General features: G+C 38.4%; 1 protein-coding gene across 7 annotated transcripts in view; it reads left to right on the forward strand.

Moving 5' to 3' along the window:
• The first annotated feature begins 1,898 nt into the window (after nucleotides 1-1,898).
• WDR72 (WD repeat domain 72) overlaps nucleotides 1,899-21,436 on the forward strand; it is a 128,809-nt gene continuing 109,271 nt past the window's right edge. For 2 of the 7 annotated variants that reach the window (XM_075506002.1, XM_075506005.1), the window contains exons 1-6: nucleotides 1,899-2,367; nucleotides 12,046-12,207; nucleotides 13,282-13,388; nucleotides 16,449-16,527; nucleotides 19,054-19,228; nucleotides 19,787-19,863. In XM_075506002.1, the coding sequence (XP_075362117.1) occupies nucleotides 12,055-12,207; nucleotides 13,282-13,388; nucleotides 16,449-16,527; nucleotides 19,054-19,228; nucleotides 19,787-19,863 (591 nt within the window). In that variant the 5' untranslated portion in view covers nucleotides 1,899-2,367; nucleotides 12,046-12,054. Of the gene's footprint in view, nucleotides 2,368-6,119; nucleotides 6,200-12,045; nucleotides 12,208-13,281; nucleotides 13,389-16,448; nucleotides 16,528-19,053; nucleotides 19,229-19,786; nucleotides 19,864-21,436 lie in introns of those variants that run through there. The other 5 variants (XM_075506004.1, XM_075506003.1, XM_075506007.1 and 2 more) reach the window with 5 other exon arrangements.

The following is a 21,436-nucleotide window of genomic DNA, read 5'->3' on the forward strand; positions in this document are numbered from 1 at the left end:
AGTGACCTTCCCTTTGTGTCAAGTTGTGCTAAAATGTATGTGACAGTTTTTCTTATGGAAACCTCCATATATCGATGATTAAGGAGAGGCTGTCAAAATTATTTATTTAGGTTCACAGGCAGAATTCACAATTCATATGAAGTGCCAAAAAGCACAAGCAGTAGCTAGTTTATCCGTTAGGTTACTTGGTCTCATACAATTATTTCACTTTGTTGATAAGCATCTTTTGACTACAAAAACTTTAGCTGAGGTTCCAGTTATCGCTATTGACTTTAAAGGGCCAGTGTTCATCTTTTCTGAGAAAAATAATATTATGGTTTTTAAAGTAAGTTGACTTGTATCATCTCATTTTGCTTTCAATATGGTTACTACTAAAATCCCCAGAAGCAAGCCCAGAAAAGAGGTGCCTTTGTAAGTTTTCACCTAAGGTACCATATTTCAGTGTTCTTCACTTGGCCTGATACAATCTAATCAAACATCACCCTTTCCATTAAAGTTCTGTTTTCAGGGTTTATAATTGCCTACATAAAATCATTCATAAGGTGAAGTGGTTTAAGAAGTCCCATCTTTCAAGGTTTTTATTTTATTGCATTAAAAATCTCCTGAAATCTGAACTACAGAACTGCTAAACCAAATAAAAACAAAAGTTTGGGAGAAGTGAGTTTCAAAGTGTTGCAAACTTTACATGGGTTGGGGGTTTTTTTCATTGCATTCACTTACCTCTAAAATGTAGCCCATAGATGCAGACTATAATTACATTAACACATTTTAGAATATTACTGTTTATCTCAAGGCAGATGCCTCAGGGAAATAGTGTAAATGTGAATTCAATATACTAAAATAAAAACACCACGTACTTTAGCTACCATACTTTTTATATTAAAATAGGAGAACCGTGGGCACTAAAAATACACTTAAATCTCTTAACATCCTTCCAACTCCCTGTGCATTTTAATGTCATTTCAAAAAAAATATCAGGCAAACAAATTTAGGAAGTAACAATTTCAGAGAAAAGAACTTTTTTATAATGATGAGTATCATAATTTTGTTTGTAACCCTATAAGCGGCTCTGACTAAGTATTCCGGCAGTTAAAATGAACTCGCACCTGTACTGTACAACCAGTTCAGCTTGGCTCCTCACAAGAATCTTTTGCAGACCATAGCTTTTCTGTGACTGACCTTTGAACAAAGAAGAGACAGACTATTGCACAAATAAACATCACATTTTTTTCTTACTGTATTCATTCACCGTAGTTTATTCACTGCTTTCCAACAGAAATACTTGAAGGTAAGAACCCCACGTTCTCAATGATACCTGCCCTTCACACCACAGAGCACCCAGCTCAGCCGCTTACTGCCCTCAAAGACCGACACGGCAGCTGCTGCCGATTCCCACCCCTGTGCGAAACCAGGCTCCCCCTGGGAGCACCTGCCCGGAGGCTGGCAAGCACCGGCCTGCACCGGGCCCACCGCTGGCGAGGAGAGCCAGCTCTGCCTCCAGCGGCACCTCCGCCCGGCGGCCGCAAGCGAACTATGCCTTCCACCGTCCTTAAAGCAGGGCGGACAGGTGAAAGGTTTCCCGCCTCTCATCGCCGAGCAGGGGGTAACCTCTGAGGGGCAGGCTGGGCCCTCAACTCTGCGCCCCACGCCCGAGCCGGCAGCGCCGCGAGGGGCGGTGCGGAGGGGCGGGCGGGGGAGCGAGTAGGGTGGCGGCAGCCCGGGCTTCACCCCCCGTGCTTTTGCTCTGGCCCCTACGTCTGCTCGCTGTTTCGCCCTGAGCTGTCAGGGCAGAAAGCTACCGCGTAAAGCGCTTCTCCCGCCGGGCGCTCGCAGGACTGGGGGTGGCCGCGGGCGGCCTTGCCCCGGCCGCCGGGGCGGGAGCAGGGCTGGGTGTAGCCGCTCCCGCCTGGGATAAAACCCGTCCCAGCTCCCTTCCTTTCCCCTCCGCGCTCTCGCTGCTGCCGGCCGCTCCTCCCCCGCTCGCGGTGCCTGGGAGCCGCTGGAGGTAAGGGGCCGTGCCGCGGCCTCGCCTGCTCAGCTGGGCTCCAGGCACGGCTCCTCTCAGCCACCTTCCCCGCCGGTCCTTCTCCCCATAGGCTTCCAGCCTGGTGCTGGCCTCCCCGTCCCGCCAGCAGGGCCGGGCCGGGCCGGGCTGGGGGTGGCGGGGGCACCCCGGAGGTGGCCCGGCTCTCTCCGCGGTGGGAAAGCTGGGGCCGCTTGCCGGGGGTGTCCCTGCGCGTCCGGGCAGCGGGGCTGCGGCCGGGCGGCTCTGCTCCCTCGGGGGCCTCGGGAAAGCGACTGAGGCTGCGTTTGGGTTTTGCCGCGGCCGAGAAGAGCGGTAATATTTGGTACCCCAGAGCTCTTCTGGTGGGTTCTCGGCCTTTTTGACTGGTGCGGCGGTTGTTTTTTCTTTCTTGGGCAAATTTCATCCAAGTTTCTGGGAGTCTTGTTTGGTCCCCTTGTACGTTTAGCATCAACTACGTAACTTTGTTATATTTCAACTTTGATATCTGGTGTTAGATGTCTGAAACTTCTGATTCCAAGTGAATTATCCATCTGATCTAGTGAATTATATATATTCCATCAATTGTCTTAGAGTATGCTTATTCACGGGGCTTCCTGGAGAAAAGCAGTAACGTGAGGACACATCAGAGTACAAAAAAACTAGCTCATTGAAATGGGAAAACGCTTTTGTGTTATTTTAGTGATGCCTTATTGAGTCGATGCAACACCTTAGAGTAGAAATGCATTTGTGTTTGTTTTACAGCAGTTCTGTTTTCTCTTGAAAATAGTTCTGGTTAGAGATTTTTTGAGACTTGCTCAATTACAAAATGAATCAGGATGGCTCCCTTGGAGCCTTGTGGTGTTTCTGTCAGGATTACTTTTCTAGACACTGTGAGGAACAGTAGTAGTGTTTTCTTAAAATATCGTGAAATTGTAGCATATCAGTAATGCTACTGGTACACAACTATCATCTTTTGGGAATACTCATTGCAAAAATGGCTGTCATGGTGAGCCAGTTCTGCTCAAAAGGTTTGTGTCAGTTGGTAGGATTGATTATATGATAAAAGCAGGTTTTTCTTGTTAAATTTTTTCAGTGTTAAAATTAGAAGTTTACTGTAATGAAAACTGCAATCCATGCATTGCAATGCATTGGACCCGTTTTGGACTTTGATTCTGCTTCATAATAAACAGTGTCTTTTTACTTAAGCAGATTTGACTGTGTTTATATAATAAATGGTTCCGAGTTGTTTACACTAAACAGCTGCATGCCCCATAGCAAAGAACACTGTATAGAGGCCTGTTTGGTAACTAAGAGTATTCAAAGGGCAAAATGGAAAAATGAGCTCTTTTTGTCGGAGTTTGGAAATCCTCGTTATGATGCAATTGATTACATCACTGATTAGTGATTATTACATCACTATCCAAAAACTAAAGGTTGATGAAATGTTTTAGTTGTTTTATTTCCAGCATCTGATTCCAATTTTGTTTGTTATTTAAACTTTCCAGAGTACAGTGTAGTTGAACCAAAAACATCACCTCTTTGATCAACAGGGTTTTTTTACCTTAAATAAGTTCAAGGTCACTTAAGGAAGACAAAATGAGTGACGTAAAGCTTTGATGCATATTCACTGCCTCTCAGTTTGAGATTTTTGTAAGTTTTTTTTAAGTTTCATGTGTCTTGACCTTACCAGATTTTATATCTTTTGTGTTAAAGCAGTGTAAATAAGAATGAATTCTGTAGGCTGAATTATGGCTAGTTCACTACAGAATTTGTGATATTTCATAAAAATGAAAGTCGATCAAAGCTCTTGTAGATTACACGTGACTTTTGCTTGCATCTATGGGAAGTCTTGACACAGACTTAAAGTTTATTACTCTCGACACGTTCCAAGTTATGTAGGCCATAAACTTGGAGTTGACACCACCTTAGTAGACCCTTAGATTCATGTGGGATTATGTTGGGATCATTGACTTTTTAAAGGACATAAATGTCTTTCTGCTCATAAGACAATTTATAATTAAGAAAATGTAAGGAGCTGTCTCTTCACTATCATGAGGAAGCAGCACTTTCTGACATGGAAAACTGTTATGTTCAGTAAAGGTAGGCATAACTTAATGTATATAAAATTAAGGTTAAAACCTGTCTTTAAGTCAGTAAGATGCAATTTTGTAGAAATAAAAGCTTACATTCTGCAGAAACTGATGGCCCTTTTCTGTCATGTGTACTTTCCTGTAAGAATTGATGAGTGAATGTCCTAAGACCTGATTATTGCTCTGCTTCAGCAAAGCATTTCACCATCTGAATATGAGTAACTCCACTGAAGGTGACTTAAGTGATACTGCTGCTTCAGGCTTTGGAAGTGGCAAATAATTCACGTATATGTAGTTCTGTATAGTTAAGCAACATTTCATTTCCTGTGGATAACTATTCTTGTAGATGATAGGACATTCAGACACTGTATTTCAGATGGTAAAAAAAAATGTGGTTGTTTTTTCTTTAAAGACTTCTTTTATGGCTCCAAACACACTTGTATAATGTATTTCTTTTTCAAATAAACTTTGTATATATACAGGATCCTGTATATATGTGATTTAAAACCAAGTTAGCTAGCTCATGTGTTAATTGTTGTCTAACATGTTTAAACAGCTGTTATATCATTGATGGTTGTTGTTGAAGCGTTTAATGACTGTGAAAGAAAGTGGGAATTTATATTTTTTCAGGCATTTTTAATTTTTCTACTCGGCAAAAGAGCATCTCATGCCACTTTTCTAGCAAGCTTAAAATAATGTAACAGTTGATGGGGTAAAACAGTAACTTCAAGGAGGTGAAGATTATTCTACTGTACCCTATGACAGTGTGTAAAGCACAAGTGTTCTGAGTTGTTGATGTTTTCACTGCCCCATTTTCCAGCTTAGGTGCAACATAAACTATTTTAATTAATATTGTGTCATCAAAAGGTTTTGAGATGGCCAATTGAATTCTGCCAAGATAGAGTCTTTTGATGAAAACATATCTTTATTGATTGTAGAAGAAGAAAATCATTCTTAAAATGAAATCCAGAGAAAAATCATATCCCTCAGAGAAAATTTCTGAGTGGCAGGCCGAGATTAACATCATAAAATTGAATTTGTGCTGCAAACCTTTGATGTAATCAGCAGCTGGGAGATGGTGTTGCCCTTACTGTGCTCCTTCTGATTGTGGTGAATTATTGTGTGGAATGAAATAAGTGTTTCATGTGTCACTCGTTCAAGAAATACAAACAAGGTATTACTAGGTGGTTCTTGCTAGTTAAAATGGGTTGTATTGATTCCTGGTCCCAGTCTCTTGCTCCCTTGGACTGCAAAAGCAGTACGTTCACACCCCAGGGGAGATCTGGGTGTCACTCAACAGTGGCTCCTCCGGCCGATTAGGGTGTAGCCCTGACAGGTCTCGAGGGAAGTCCCATTAAATCTTAAACTGGAAGTGCAGTGGCATGCAGGCAGGGTCTCCAGGATGGAGCCGCAAAAAGCAAAGTAGAGGAAAAGGAGTGGAATACTGAGGGTTCTGGCAGAATATATTAAAACATGAGGAAGTGGGTCATAGGATAGGAATGTTGGTTACTGGAGTATTTTACTTGTTGCTTGCTTATTAGATATATTAATGGAAATATTTGAAATATTTCTATATTTTTGCTGCTCTACCTACAGAGAGCAGACTCTGCATCTTAAAGGAGCCAGTTATTAGTTCTATTGTATGATGTGCTAAATATGAATTAGTTTTTAATTATCTTTTTAAAAATCTCTTGATAAATCTTTTTTTTTTCTTTTTGCTATTAATTACTTCAAATGTCTCTGTTACCTTTGTCTTGTCTTGCTATGTTAGTGTCATTGCTTTGGTTGTCATTCCCTTTTCAGTTACCTAACCTCATATATCTTCTTTTTCCTTTTCCTACATTACACACCCTGCCTTCTCCCCTGTAGCTTCTCTATCTCCATTCTATTTCCATTTCTCTGTTAAGCATCTTTCTCAGCATTGTATTTCTCTTTTCTAATTTATTCCATTGCTCACACCTATACAAATGTGCGTGTACCCTGCTGCTTCACAAATTGCAAAGTATTGTTGACCTATATTTGCAGATTCGTGGACACAATGGGCTTCTGAATAGCAACTTATATAAATAGCATATCTGTGAGCAGCATCATCAGCATCAATGTGGTATGTCTGCAGGCTTACAAAGACAGCACTGTGTCACTTCTGCATCTTTAGATTTTGTACTTTAGATACTTCTATTGAGGGTTTTGTAAATGCAATATATTTTATTATTTATGCCTCTTAGGTGGACTTGCTATATATTGTGGACAGTGGGTGAATATAATTTTTTTAGTTCGGGAAAGGTCATATCTTTGCTGATTACCAGAGATAACCTACAACATCCTGAAGGAGAGTGCAACATTTACATCATGAAGTAAATGGAGAAGGTTGTGAAAGCAATATAGAATGGATCAGTAGACTGCAAGTCAAAGCTATTTTTAAGGAAAATAATTAGCTTATTTTCTTATATAGACAGTAAGAGAGAGTATGTCAGATAAAGCCAAAGAATGGACAGGAAGAGGAGAATGAGATAGGTTAGGAACACACAAACCTTAGGAATTTGTCATGAAGACCTACCGGGCTCTGCCTAAAATGTACTTCCTAACAGTTTACTGCAGTGATGAATCTAAAAGGCTGTGTGTGGGGAATTTATATTTTACTTAACCATCAAGGATATTGAAGCCTGGGCAAATAGAATTTTGCTAAACTGAGAAGACATGTGCTGTTCTTATAAAATTGTCAGTAATTGTTTTTAATCATTTTGGCCCATCTATCCTGTTTTGTTTTTTTTCCAAAGGTTTGTATCTTTTAATCTAATACAAATAGTTAAATGCTGCCAATATATTAATATTTTCAGGACTGTAAGCCAACTTCTGCATTTTTTTGTGCCTGCACTGATTGCCACACTTTTAAGTGGACTTTGAAGCAACTGATCTTGTATTGATAGTTTAGGATGCACAGGAAACATGAAATAAGTATGAATATGAATTCAGAAAAGGTTTTTTGGGAGGTTGACTGTTACCTGTATAGTGAACTTTTTGTTGCATGAAGTCTTCTCTCCTTCTATAAATAAGTTATAAAATCCTATTTCGTAGCTTTTGTTATGGGCTGTAGCTGAGTTATGAGGTTTCTGTCAGAACCTTTTATTATGTGAACTCTTTGAGATTAGGTCTCTGGGAAGTTCAGTTCCTAGTTTTAAGGACCTTGATGTATGAGAGAACTGATAAATTTGGAATTAATTTAAAAATCAGGGTATGTATTTTCTTTATCAAGAAATGTGATTCTTGTAACTGTAGTTAATAGTTTAATATTGTTCAGGATGTTTCATACTGGAAAGCTTCCTTTATGCTTTTGAGCAAACTCTGCATGTAAACACAAGGACCAATAGGGAATGTGAGCTGCAGACTTCGGTGGGGGCAAAACAGAACCCAGATTTTCCACTTCAAATCACTGTGAGCACATGTGCATGCATGCTCCTAAGCTTAAGCAGCTCTTCCCAAACTACCTGCTTTAGGATTATAATTTTTATCTTGAGAAAATGCAGCACAGGGATGTGTGCCTGAGGTTAAGCAGTAATGATGTGGCAGTGATTGGAAGGTCTGAGATGAGCCTAATAGAGAGGCTAACAATTTTTTTTTTTAAGGTCAGTAGAGGAGGCAGAGTCAATACATGCTTACTGCGTTGGAATTAGGGCGCTATGGGGAAAGCATATGTTGAGTTATGATGGCACTGTTTCTTTATGGTATAATCTGACCTTTTTCATTCTACTCAGTTCATGACCAGTCCCAGTCAAAAAAGCGGAGTGACGAGGAAAAGCCTTTGCATTAATATGTGCTTAGAAAGGCATTCAAAGTCAGACCTCCTGCTCTCTGTCCCCTTAAAGCTTTTGACTAGACTTTAAATACCTCATGACTTCTGTAGAATAAAAGGTGGTGTACTCAGCTTTTCAAATGAAACTTTAATTCTGTACAAATGGTCCAAAGGTGCTAAAGTAGTACAGCCAAAATCCTTGAAGCTGTGCAAATTGGAATAATCTTCCAAGGTAACAGAGGTTTGTGGTGTGGTTTCAGTGTGAAAAGTGTTCATAGAACTAGAGATGGGACAGTAGAGATGTGACAAGTTAGTGGTGGGATGAACTGGTATGGTTTTGAACAGGGAATTTTTTTACAGTCATGAGGGCATTCTTTTTGACAATGTGATCATAGGGGCAGGAGAAGCATAGAAGTTTTTTCGGTTGTAAGCAGGGGAAAATGGGGAGTAGGACTGAGGAACTTGATTTAAAGTTGAATTACGGGTTAATACTGCAAATCAGACATGCTTGAGTGGGCAGAGCTGGAGGAATTTGACACATGCTGATAAGCTACATGCAGCTCAGATGTGCCTTGGGCAATATTTGACTTTGTGAAAACAGTTTTTACCTTTTTAAAGGAACAGTCTGATAAATATCTGTTGATTTTATTAAAAAAAGTTTGCTCTAGGTGCCATCAGCATCACTAAATATCCTTGATAAAGCTAAATATTGTCAGACAAAATGTGGACGTGCGCATGTGAGTATGCAGTATTTCTAGGGAAGTCATGGTATTCTTAGAAGCAAAGCTTTCATGCAAAATACTTACCTTGTGCGTCAAAATACCTTAATCCAAAAGAAAAGTTAACCAAGAGGAAAAAAGTTAAGGACTGTTTATTAACACGGAAGGTCATATACCTTCTGTTTTCTATTTCTCTTATGCTTCAGTTGTAATATAAAGGAAGAAGTACAAAATGTTCTTGTAACATTTCAGTCTAAATTAATTCTCTTATATAACCAATGTTTTGTCCATGGTAGTAGCTATTTATTAATTCATGACACTCATGGAGATCTAAAACAAATGTGTGCAAAGAGATCATCTATATATTGGTAAATTCTAGCAGTTTGTTTAGTTTTTAACTTCTGTTGATCTTCGAGTTCTGTTACTCATCACTTGCTCAGCAGTAGGTCTTCTGCTGAGAATATTGATCTTGATTCTATGCTTCTTTTACAAGAAAATGTAATTTATGACTTCATATTCAATTCAGCATGAACCTGAATTCTGCTGCCTTATGGTGTTTTACACTAATTGAACACTCCCATGGCAAAAGTATAAAAGACTACATGAACGATATGCAAGAAAAAGCATTTTAAAGACTCCGGATTTGGCTTATCAAACTGCGAACTTGGCAGCCATGATTTTATAAGCCCTATGAAAACTGAATTTTCTTTGCTTAGCTGATACCTAAAAATGTATCATTAGAGTTTGGCTAGAACAATTTTCATTTCAGGGCATAAACTGGAAGAGAAGAGGACTTCAGTGTTCACCAGTAAGCATAATACTTCATATGACTACAGATTTAAAAAATAAGTTTTAGAAAAGTCAAATTCTAAAGTTGAGCTCAATAACATCTCTCACAGTATTTTGTGATATGCCCACAAAGGCCTTTAAAATGAAACTAAATGTGATTTAGCCTAATAAACTCTTGACCTCAGTTAATTTTCTCTTAGATTCCTCTTCCTTGGCCTTTGATGTTCTGGCTGTGGTTGTATGGCAGGACCTTGATAGTCTGCCATACCAGTCTTTTCAGCCTCTTTTTCTCAGTAGCTGAGCCCTTCATCTCATGTTCTTGTCAGGAATCAAGACCATTTCTCTGGGTCTATGTCACTTAAGGCTTTTCTTAGTAGTAACGAAGATACCTCTTGTCTGTGTTCCTGCTTTTCAGCTGCTACTGTGCTGGATTTAGTGATGATTTGTATTACAGTTTCTTTAAACATAGCTTAAAAGGCTGCTTCTGTGCTCTCTTTCTGTCCTGTGGTCTCTTCTGAATTATCACAGGAAATGATCTTTATGTTACTTTGCATCATTCCTGTATTACTTCCTTTGGCTGGCTGTTACCTGCTGCCATGCATTTTGTTCTACCCAATTCCTGTCTCTTCTCCCAAGATTTCAGCTTTGATATAATGTCTTTTGGCTGACCTCTCCCAGCTGCAATGTTCTAGCATGGTACCTATTTCATTTTAAATATATTTGCTAAGGATGTGCTAAGGGCTCTATTGTCTCCCCTTTCTCCAGGACAGATAGGAGAACACCTTCTCTGAAAGGTGAGTTTTGCTTAGTGGCTGCAAAGCGGCTGCTCTGAAGTATCTCTTCAATGGTATTATTGCTGTTTGGATAAAAAGTAGGTGACATACAATATTTTGAAAAGAATAATTAAAGGATTTGTTTAAGTGACCCTAGACAATGGGCATCTCAGTAAAGTTTAAGAGAACTTCAGTTTTCAGAGGAGTCACTTCACAGGCACAAGTCAACTTCATACCCTTCTCCATCCCTGACAACAGTTAGAAGCAGGTGACAACAATTTTCTGGCATTTTCTCCAGAAAGCTGAAAAGGAAAGGAGGTAAACAGAGATGCTTCAGAAGCATCTGTACAGACTTTCTAGAAAAATGATGGAGAGAAGAACCTTCATAGGCTACAGGGAAGGAGTGCTGGAGGCTGTTGTATACTCAAGTTAATAATTTGGGTATTTTGATACAGCTGACTTCATATATGGGAATTGTTTGCATTTGGGCTACAGTAGACACTAGCAGCTTAGTGTAGGGCTCTCATGTAAAGACACTGATGCTAAAGATGTTGCTCATCTGTGTCTATTTTTAGCAATCAAGTGTTTCACATAAGTTGACCCAAAGGAGACATACTTGTTGGGTGTGTTACTAGGTTCCCTGAAAAGTCTTAACAACAGGACATATATGAATTTTTTTAGGTGAGTTGACTAGTTAAGTGCCAGGTTATTTACAGTCAGATAGTTACTGTTTTTGAATTTTAAAAGTATCATTGGGAATACTCTAGAAATGGTAGAGACTTATGAACATGGGAATTTGAACAGCAAACAATGTGACAGAAGGCTTGTGAGGTGACTGAGAGCAGCTTTCTCAAAGCTTTTGTTTAAAGGAAAACAAGTACAGAATTCAGCTAGCAAGCAGAGGTGGCTTTAAAAGGAACAGGCATCAAATTTAAAAACAAGCAAAGCAGAACTTTTTTAATAAGGAGGATTTTAGGATATCTTGTAAGTACTGGTGTTTGAACAGACACTGAAATAGTTTCCTGGAAATGCAATTCATAAGAGTCTATACTGAATTAACTAATGACCAGTAATCATTTTGGATAATTCCATTAAATCAGTTTTTTGCAGTAGTGACTAAAATCTATTGTATGATGATTTTTTCGGACAAGGGACTCATGACTTGAGCTGCAGAAAGAGTCTGTTCTCCCTGTTTCCCAGCTTGCAACTCCGCCTCCACCTTTCTTTTGGATCTTACCTCTAGGAAGTGCCACTGAATGGTTGAGGGTATAGTGCTTTGCTGTCCTGGGCCTCATTTTTCTCTTCATCCCTAACCCACTACCTGTTCTTTCCTTCCAGCCCTATTATCTCTTTCTCTTGCCTTACTGTCCTAGGAACCACGGACTCTTTATTGACACCCTGCTGCTGTGCCATCTCCATGCTCCAGCAGTTAGGTGCTGAGAATGAGCAGCCCTGCTGGTTGGAGGGAATAAGGGAAGCATGGTATACTCCTCCAACCAAAATTGGGAAGAAGACAGTGATGTGGGCCCATCAGAGCTAAGCCAGGTTGTGTGGGGCAGCACATGACTCTTCCTCCTGGTATTTCAGTATTGTGATAGTACTGATCCCTGGTAACTCTGGTCCTGTTTGGTACTGCCTAGATTTAAAATAGTGGCATATCACTGTCCTGCTGTATATTTAAGCTACTAGTGGATAGCTATCTTAATGAAAGTGTTAGTGTGATGTTGGGAACAGCTAGGAAATGTTTCAAAGCCTCATCAACATTTTTGCAGCAGTATTTTTTAGCTCCCCTTTTCAGATGTTGATTAAATTGCCTTTAAGTTGTTTTTTCTTACATTTCATGTTACTTAGAATCATCATGACTTGTTTCTGTTTCCAGGTGCTGACTATGAAGGTATCAGTACAGGCTGTGGCAGTGTGGGGGAAAGTAGCTCCCTCTCACAGCATCACTGCTATTATGATTACAGATGACCAGCAGACTATAGTTACGGGAAGTCAAGAAGGACAAATATGTCTCTGGGATCTTTCATCAGAATTAAAGGTTTGTGTCCACTGTGCTACAGTCTGCCAAATAGGCAGATTGGAGTTTTATCTTATATTATTAACAATGGGTTAGATTAAGTTTTAAAGATAGTGTGATATTTGTTCTGGGAAGCTCATGAAGAAAAAGAGTTGAAATGCCTATATGAGCAACCATTTATTTGCAGACTTTGGAAAACTTTTTTCCTAGATTATTGTGACCTGTGGATTATAATTTGAGATTGTGTGCTGTGAGTAATGACAGCAAGTAAACATACACAATTACCATGATTCCCATCTTGTAAAGTCTTTTTTTCCTTTTTCTTTTTTTAAATCAATTGCTGAGCATGGCCTGTCATTTAAGGAAAAAATATCTATTTATAAAACTAGAGCTCTCTACCAGGGTAACAATGGAAAAATTTGTGGAAAGATGGAAGAAGGAAGACAAAATATATTTTTTGGTATAATTAAGCTGCAAACCTCCTGGCATATTATTGCTATTGCTTTGACTATTTAATATTTATTTTCCTGAGAATGGAACAGAGTCAAAGCAGTTCCATTTTTTTAATTCTGTGGTCCTAGAACTACGGTTCTGTTCTTTTTGGATTTGGCTGCCCCATTTGTGCTCAAATACAGCTTGAAACTTTAGTTTGCACTTATGGGCTACCTTTTTCCATTAAGATCTTTGCATGCAGTGAAGCTAATCAAGGGGATTACTTAAACATGTTGTATGAAACACATGCTTAAGAACTTTGCTATATCAATTCCCTATTTCACTCTGCCACTTTTGCTGCATGCTGTAGGGTGAAGGCCAGAGATATTCTGCACGTTGCCTGTTTTATAACATTTGATGGCCCATAAATTCTTCAGAAGGTGCAATTTTTAAACTGCAGAGAATACAAAGACTGTACTTTATGCTGTGAACTGCATAATCCATCCACATCCTTGTACATTCCAGAAACATGACTGATAAGAATATAAAGCAGATTGACAATTACGCATTAATATCTACAAGTAGTATTCTCTAGCTTTTAGATCTCCTTAGTTTATACAGAAAATATTATGTTTAAGTTAAACCATTGTATTATTCTCCTAGATTTCATCTAAAGAAATTCTCTTTGGCCATACTGCTTCTGTAACTTGTTTGGCAAAAGCAAGAGAGTTTGAGAAACAGCCATATGTAGTAAGTGCTACTGAAAATGGGTAGGTAACTGAATATTCAATTATTCATTTCTTAAATCATGAAATGTATGGCAGGTGTAGGTCAGATTCTGCATTTGGCAGAAGGTTTTTAATCCACTTCTTCCATCGTATGAAAAGGATAACAGCTACTTAGGATAATGACTGTATTGCGTGTATACAATAGTCTAACTAAGAGCTCATCTCTTGGACAACAGAAGGGTTTGGCAGAGTCAGATATCCAGTTAGTAGTCAGGAGAATGAATTGTTCAGAGGGTCAGCTAGGCCCCATTCAAAGGGAGAATAACAGGTTATTGGAGGGAATCAGCAGGTTCAGAAGCATTTTAATATCATGGTGCTTTTTTCTGTTCCTTCCTGAGCTCAGTCTTGAGAATTGAATCAGTACAAGAGGCTAATGTACTCTGATCCAGGTTATGCTTGCTCAGTGAGTGGGTATGGAAGCACAGAAAAGACTGCCCTTGAATAAAAGGCATATATGTTCCTTGTCTTTGTTTAAATCTGACTTGCTGTTTTGGAGTATATCCTTCTAGAGGCTCATGACCTTGCAGCTTTTCTCCTGTGTTTGTTATGACTTGGCCCATCACTTGAGTAAAACTAATTTCTGCAGTTCTGCTAGGTTAGCATTCAAGAATTTTTTTTTTTCCCTCTCTGAATATTTGATAATCTTTTCAGCTGGGGTCTGAAGCCCATCTGTTCAGGGTTTCAGCTGTTGAAAGTAGTTAGGGCCAGCTTCTTACTTCCTTAAGGGCTCCTTAAACCATTTTTTCTTGCTGCCTAATGATATTCCCCTCTCATTTTGGGTTCATCTTTTCCAATTAACAGGACAGCTCTGTTAAAAGCTCTCCCCATGAAGAGTTCCTGTCAATTGCCTTTCTTCACGCTACACCTTGCAGCACGTTGGGGCTACTACTTTCTCACTGAGGAGCTTGTTTGTCATTTCCAGCTGCTAGGTCTCTGTCTGATTCTCTCACTCAATCATGAGTGGACAAGAAAGGGATAACTTGAGCAAACTGGTTCAGGCTTCTTAATCTTCAAAGGTTAGACTGCCGCACTGGACAGATAGTGGTAAAACAGTTCTGGTTGTTATGTGAGGAAAGGAGGGTGAGAAGTCTACCAAACTAGTTTTGTATTGGCCTCCTACGATTCTACTCAAGGATTCAGAAGTGAAACTATTTTTCATCTTCACTTGGAAGTTCTGTTGGTGCAGTACTGTTTCCAGATCATGCCGGGAGAAAAAGATACACTGTATTTCCAAAAAGCTGGGGTGAAAAGCATTAAGAAACAAATGAGGTTTTTACTATAGGTATACCATAGAGAGAGATGTTCACGTGCTAAAGGTTCTGCCTCTGAAGGGATCATCGGGCTTGCTTGGAATGTGTATAGGTAGGACTGAATAATCTTCTGGCCCCTTTAAATGTTCACTTTTACCAAATTACTGTTGACTTCTCATCTGTATTACATAAGGACAAAGCATCCATCACTGATCCCTGGAAGGCTGCAACATGAAGTTGAGATAATTACAAATAGGAAGCCTCATCTTCAGAAGATGCAGGGTTTGTCGAACTGCATTTTTTGGCTTGCGAATCATTCATTTCTGCCATTTTCGAGCTCCCATCTCCTTGTATTGAGGGTGGAGGAAATTGCATGGAAGATGATACTTTCCCCGCATCCCACTTCAGAATCTCTTAAGTGTTTGTATAACTGACTTCCACCAGAAGGATGAGTATTGAACAGTATTTTTGTACTTTTTATATGGAAATCTATAAATTAATTCGTAATGATTCAGAAGTTCTCACTGATACCTGTCCTGTGTGTGCATATAGCATATGCTGTAGGACAGGATTATCAACACTCACTCCTTGTTAGTACACACAGTAAATTAAGTGCAACATGCAGAAGCTGAAGTTACATTCTGGTCTCATTTGTGCATGTTTGCATGTATGTATCAACTTTACTCTTTTAGCTACATTACTGTAACTGTCATTCTGATATGAACAAGGAGAAATTCACTCCCTTAATGTTTAACAAACAGCATAAACATTCTGTTAAAGTTATGACTTTTGGGCTACCAACTCTGATGCTACACTACAGATGTATAGATTTCATGGCTTTTGCTTGGCTGAAAAATAGAAATTAAGTAATATTATTAGATTATCATAAAATGTGAAAGTGTGTAGATTAAAATGCAAATCACTAAGTAGTATTTCTGATATAATAAAACATTTTTTCGCAGTGTGTTCTTTAAGGTCTCGTACAGAAAATGTCTTGGAATGTAATTTCAGAAATCATAAAATGATTTTCAACTGTGGAAATAATGCTTGCTTTTTAAATAACGTCTAAAAGCATCGAAGTTTAACATTCAGTTGCTGAGCTGTGACAACATACCTCGTACAACCTCATTTACAGCATTTAATTTGATTGTGTTTCTGTTGTACTCTAGTCCCATAGCATGTTGACTAATGTCTAGATGAGGAACACTGGCTAATGCGTCTTTCTCAAACGTTAACTTCAACTGTAATTAAGCGTAGCTAGGCTGTTGTGCAGAGATTCAGGTTGTCAGGAGGCGAGCGCTGTATCAATAGCAGATTTCAGGAAAAGGCTCATGGTGGCACTGTTTCTTCTTGACAGAAGTTGCGGTGCCTCTCAAGAACCGAAGTCCGATGCGGCAGAAGCTGCATTGTGTTTTCCAAAACGTGTGGTTTAAGTTCAGTGAAATGAATCATTTTCAGGAGGATGTCGTTCCAACGACAGATAGTTACAGTGACGCGTTGACGAGCTGTAATGGCAGTATACCTACAATTTGTTGTAGACCGGAGTTGGCCTTAAAGTCAGGTTTGCTGCAAGGCAGCAGGGTGTAATTACCAAAACAAAAAGAAATAGATACTGTATGTCATCCCCTGCTAATGACCACAACATTTTCTTACCTAGTAATCTGTAACAAAAAGCCACATAAACGACCAGACTGCACTTAAGTACAGCACTAAAGAAAAACTTGGTGGCACAAAATTATTCCAGCCAATTGAGTGGAAATGACAGAGAATAATATAAAGTTATCTTTGGCAGGGAGATGTGTGTTTGGAATGTCACTAGTGGACAGTGCATTGAGAACGCAAAGCTTCCTTATAGGCATACAGCAATCTATGTAAGTATAGCAACTTTTCATGGAATATCTCTGCTCATTCCAAGGGGAGTTTTGCTTTATTAATGTATTTTTCAGAAATATACAATTTTAAATGTATAGCTCATAACATAATAGGAGATAAACCTATTACAATATAAGTGGGTTTATATGTTATTTTTCCTTTTTTGACTTCCTTCTAAGAAAAGAACTGAGACTTATGTTCCTCTGAACTCCTTGATCGAATCAAACTGATTCTTTTTAAGCTGCAAATGTCTGGAATGCAGTATCAATTAACTTATTGTAAAGTTTGGGCACCAGGTAGCAAAGTGAAACTGTCTTAATCTTTACTCTTGTCCTGTGTTAAAATTACATGGAAACTTCAAGTTTAATGTCGGCTCTTTGATATATTTTAGAAGTACAAGCAATCTAGGCAAACTTTGTGAGACAGTCTGCTGAAGATCTTGTTTTTAAACATTTAAATGTTTTGATGCCTAACTGCTGACCTCCAAAAGTCTACTCTGCCCCACTTCCAAAAATATGCTTTCATTCATTGCAGAACTTAGGACAGATCACTTATTTTTCAGAGGTCAAATTGCTTTAAATATTACTTCAGATAATTTCAAGTGTCTTGCTTTGAACTCTATCCAGGTACACTAAGTATTTAGATGTTGAAATGTGAGGGTGTGTTTGCAATACGTGTGTGTATATGATTGAGGAGCCCAGCAGGTATGCATTTGATTCAGAGAGATGGCTTATTTCTGGATATGTTAGTAGAAGAGCAGCTCAGGGCTCCTAGGTTAATTAAAATGCTGTTTTTCTTCAGTGAGGAAGTCTAGGGTGGAACTAAACCTCCAAATGATGCAAGTCTGAGACCTCATGTGACTCAAACTATGGCCAAATTCAGAATCCAAATGTTTTAAAGCTTCCAGAAGAAACACTGCTTATCATTACACTGTTTTGGTTGATGTGATGAATTCAAACACAGCTGTTAATGATAATGGGAAGAGAAAAAGCTTGGGTAAATTACCAAATAAAAATTATAGCAGAATAACTTCTTAATAATATATGCTTTTACATATGTGTGTGTGTATGTGTATATATAAAAAAGCATAGATTAAGAATTTATTCTTCTGTAATTTTTATTTATGTATATGTTTAAAGCATATATATTTTTACATATGTATATACACACGCAATACAATGCCTCAATTGTAATGAAGGTGCAATATGATCTGCTTTGTGGTATTGCTCATAAAATCTAATTAATTAGATTTTAATGGTTAAAATTATGGAGGAGTTCTGCAGAGAATTGGCAGATCTGCATTGTGGAGGTCAGAGGCAGAATCTTCATTAGAAGATTGAACTTCAGGTTCCTTTTGTTCAGTGTAGATGATTCAGCTATGAATGGCAGGTGTTAAGCAGTGCAAACTGAATATTTGCCGTTTGAAATGAAGTTTAACGCCAGGGTCAACTCTTAACCATTTGTGGATCTTAACCAGTGTGGGATTTTCTCGGAGGATTGACTGACTACACAAATCTTCCAGCTCAAGCCTAATTTAAGAGTAACAGTAATTACAAATGGTTCCTACTGCTAAGCATTTCTGCCTCTGATCATTCATAGTATCTGTGGTAATACTTATCCTGTTCCCAGTTACTTACCTTTTGTTTTCAGACTTCAGTTAACTGATAGACCAAGAATTATTATCTAAGCAAAACTGAATGTACAGAAAACTTGTAGTAAATGAGGCACAATTTTGTGGGTCTATCTGATGTTTTCCTCTGACTACATGATTGTTGCCTTTACTTTAAGGTTACTATTTACTTGTAAATTCCATTTGAGGTGGCTGCTTATGCATTTATAGCAATTATGTGTACAGTTATGGATATATATTACACAAAATGCAAATGCCCTTGCACATATAAAACACCTAGCAAAAAAGAAATCTTCATAGTCACTCTGCACGTCACCTCTGTTCCTTAGTACTTTGCTATGTGTCTGTGTTCTGTTCTTTACACGATTGTTGAGAAAGAATGAATCTTCTGAACTATAGGGTATTTAGTGTCATAATGAAGAATATCTCATGGAGTAGAAATTCTTCCTGGAAAATAATGGAAAATTTGTTATGAATCTTCTGCATTTTCACCTGATTTTTTTTCATCTTTATCTGCCTCTTGATAACTGGAGCCTTATCAAATGTTTGGAGAGAGATGAGGCCTCTCAGAGAAACAAGTCCCAGACTGTTTAGCAATTTATAATGAAAATTAACACCTTGATTGCTTCCAAAAATCCTGATATTTAGGCTGGCAGATACTGCTTTCAGTATAAAGCACCTCTTACTAAGCTGTATGCCTATATTAAATTGTCATATATGTATGTGAAATGCTTGTGTCACTAGCAAAATTGTGTATGGTCTCACATATGCAGTACGTTATTAGTAATGCTACAAGTGTTGATTACAATTCCAAGTATAACATGCTGAATGTGAAAAACAGGCATGCACATTTGTGTAGCTCTGTATGCTGACTCTCTTCTTTTCACTTGTACAGTATTACCATTGCTCATTCCGAATGACAGGTGAAGGCTGGCTTCTTTGTTGTGGAGAATATCAAGATGTTCTTATTATTGATGCTAAGACTTTGGGTGTTCTTCACACTTTATCATCATCTCAGTCTTCTGATTGGATAAATTGTATGTGTATTGTACACTCTGCAAGAATTCAAGGTATACATTGTAGGTGTATTTATGTAGGCCAATTAAATCATGATAAAATATTTCTGTATAGATAGTACAATCTTACTAGATTTAATATCTAATCATGTCTTAGAGCGGTTATGTGCAAGATGTTAACGTTTCATTGGCAGCACCTAAGAAGGTGTTATTAATAATCCTAATGTTGGTCGTGTTTCATTTAATATGTTTCTTAGAGAAAAACAAGCAGCCTCTACACTGGTGGTAAGCAGCTCATTTCTTGGATATAAGTATAAATTAATTTTGTAATGTCAGGTAAATTAAGGGTGCAAAGCCACTATTATATTTCAGTAGAAGGCATAGATCTGGTTGGACAAAATAATTATTCACTATTTGCTTGCATGTTTTGTATTTCTGTATACCGATTAGTCATTTTTGTGTAAAATTAATATTTCATCTAAACAGTGTCCTGCAGAATCCTTGTTTTAGTGCTGTATAGAACACCAGTGTCTATGCCAAGGATCTCTTTTGGTGTTAGGCACTGTTTGAACTTGGTTTCAAGTTGACTATCGCGCTGTTAACTTTTCACAGAAGACTCGTTGGTTGCAGTGTCTGTAACTGGAGTTCTTAAAGTGTGGGACCTATCTTCGTCTTTGAATAGCATACAGGTCAGTTTGTATGAAGTGTGAAACAGCAATTTGAATGATAACATGAAAGTAGTAATATTCTCAAGTAAAGGATACATTGAAGCAGAATGTGAATAAAAAATTAGAATCTTCTGGATGTGTATTAAACTGAGTTGATTGATTTTGGCACAAAATTCTGAAAACACACCCTCATATCACTATTTAAAATTAGTTGGGCCATTGCACAGCTCTTGCCTTGACAACTGCCATGTCTTTTGCCTAGGCTTCATGTCTTTCCATATTCCATGATGCTGAAGTTGTAATGCTTTCCTTTTGTCCTGATAATGTCACTCCATTCTTTGAACCCCTTCACTCCTTCTTTTAAACTCAAAGCTCTTCAAAATTGGCTTAGGTACTCCCTCTTCACCCTCGTTACTTTCTTCAAAATGGTCCTTTAGACTTTGTTTTCCTCTGTCTGCTTCCCACAATGCTGTCTTCACTCGGAAAAGACTCTTACTGTATCAAGTGCCCTATTTCTCCATCTTCAAACTCACTTATTCTGTGCAACTTTTCTGTGTTAATATTCTCAGCAGCTGTCGCTTGACACGCACAAGTGTTAGAATTGGAATACAATATTTTGTGTTTGAACTAAACTCCGAGAGCTAGATTCACAAAGGGACTTCAGTATTACAGCTAAGTACTATGAATCAGCAACGTAAATGGCAAAATGTCGACAGTCTTCTCTGAACACCCCTAATACATTACTGCCTTCATAAACTGCAGAGCACGCCACAGCACTACTTGTTAATGGGTAGAATCAGGCCCCTCAGGAGAGTCTGTCAAGTTTGATGCCATACCAATGTTTTTGTGATGTGTTTTTGGTTTATCTGCAATGTTTTGGAGGGGCTCTTTTCCACATTCCTAGGGCAAAAAATACTGCCATGCTCTAGAAATTCTGGGGACTGTAACAACTGATTACAGACATCAGAGAAGCATGTATGGTATGGTGCCATCCTTTTACTGCCCGGGGTCTTTTGTGAAGGGAGGAATGCAGAGTTAGTAACAATCCCGCTACTTCATATGTTAAAGAGCAGTATTTTAATACATACTGTTGGATGTAATTGGAATTAATTGGAGCTGCAAGGTGTAATGAGAGAATGGTTTGCAGTTTGATAGCCCTGATTCCATGACCAGCATACCCATTCTTTGAGAGGTTTTGATACTAGTGGTATCTTTCAAAACAGAAAACATTAGTTTTCAGTGATTTAATCACTAATAAAAATAATTCCAATACAATAATTTTGAGCGCGTTGGCCTTGATAAGTCTGATATTCACACAAAAAGCGTGAAAATGCATGTTGTTTTTTTTTTTTTTTTTAAACCATCCATACATTCAGCAATACAAAGCTAAGAAAATGAATTGGTTTTCCACTACTTTTTACAGGTGTTAAGTTCAAATGAGACATATGACAACACCATATGTCTTAGACTGTCCTGGTTGCAACAAGGATGAGTGGGAAAGCAGAATATTCATCAGCCATTCTGAATCTGATACTGTCAGTTTATAGGTTGTTGTAGCTATTTTTTTGACTGAAGAATACTTAGCAGATATTCA

Source organism: Mycteria americana, chromosome 6 (genome assembly GCF_035582795.1).
Source record: "Mycteria americana isolate JAX WOST 10 ecotype Jacksonville Zoo and Gardens chromosome 6, USCA_MyAme_1.0, whole genome shotgun sequence".
Taxonomy (NCBI): Eukaryota; Metazoa; Chordata; class Aves; order Ciconiiformes; family Ciconiidae; genus Mycteria; species Mycteria americana.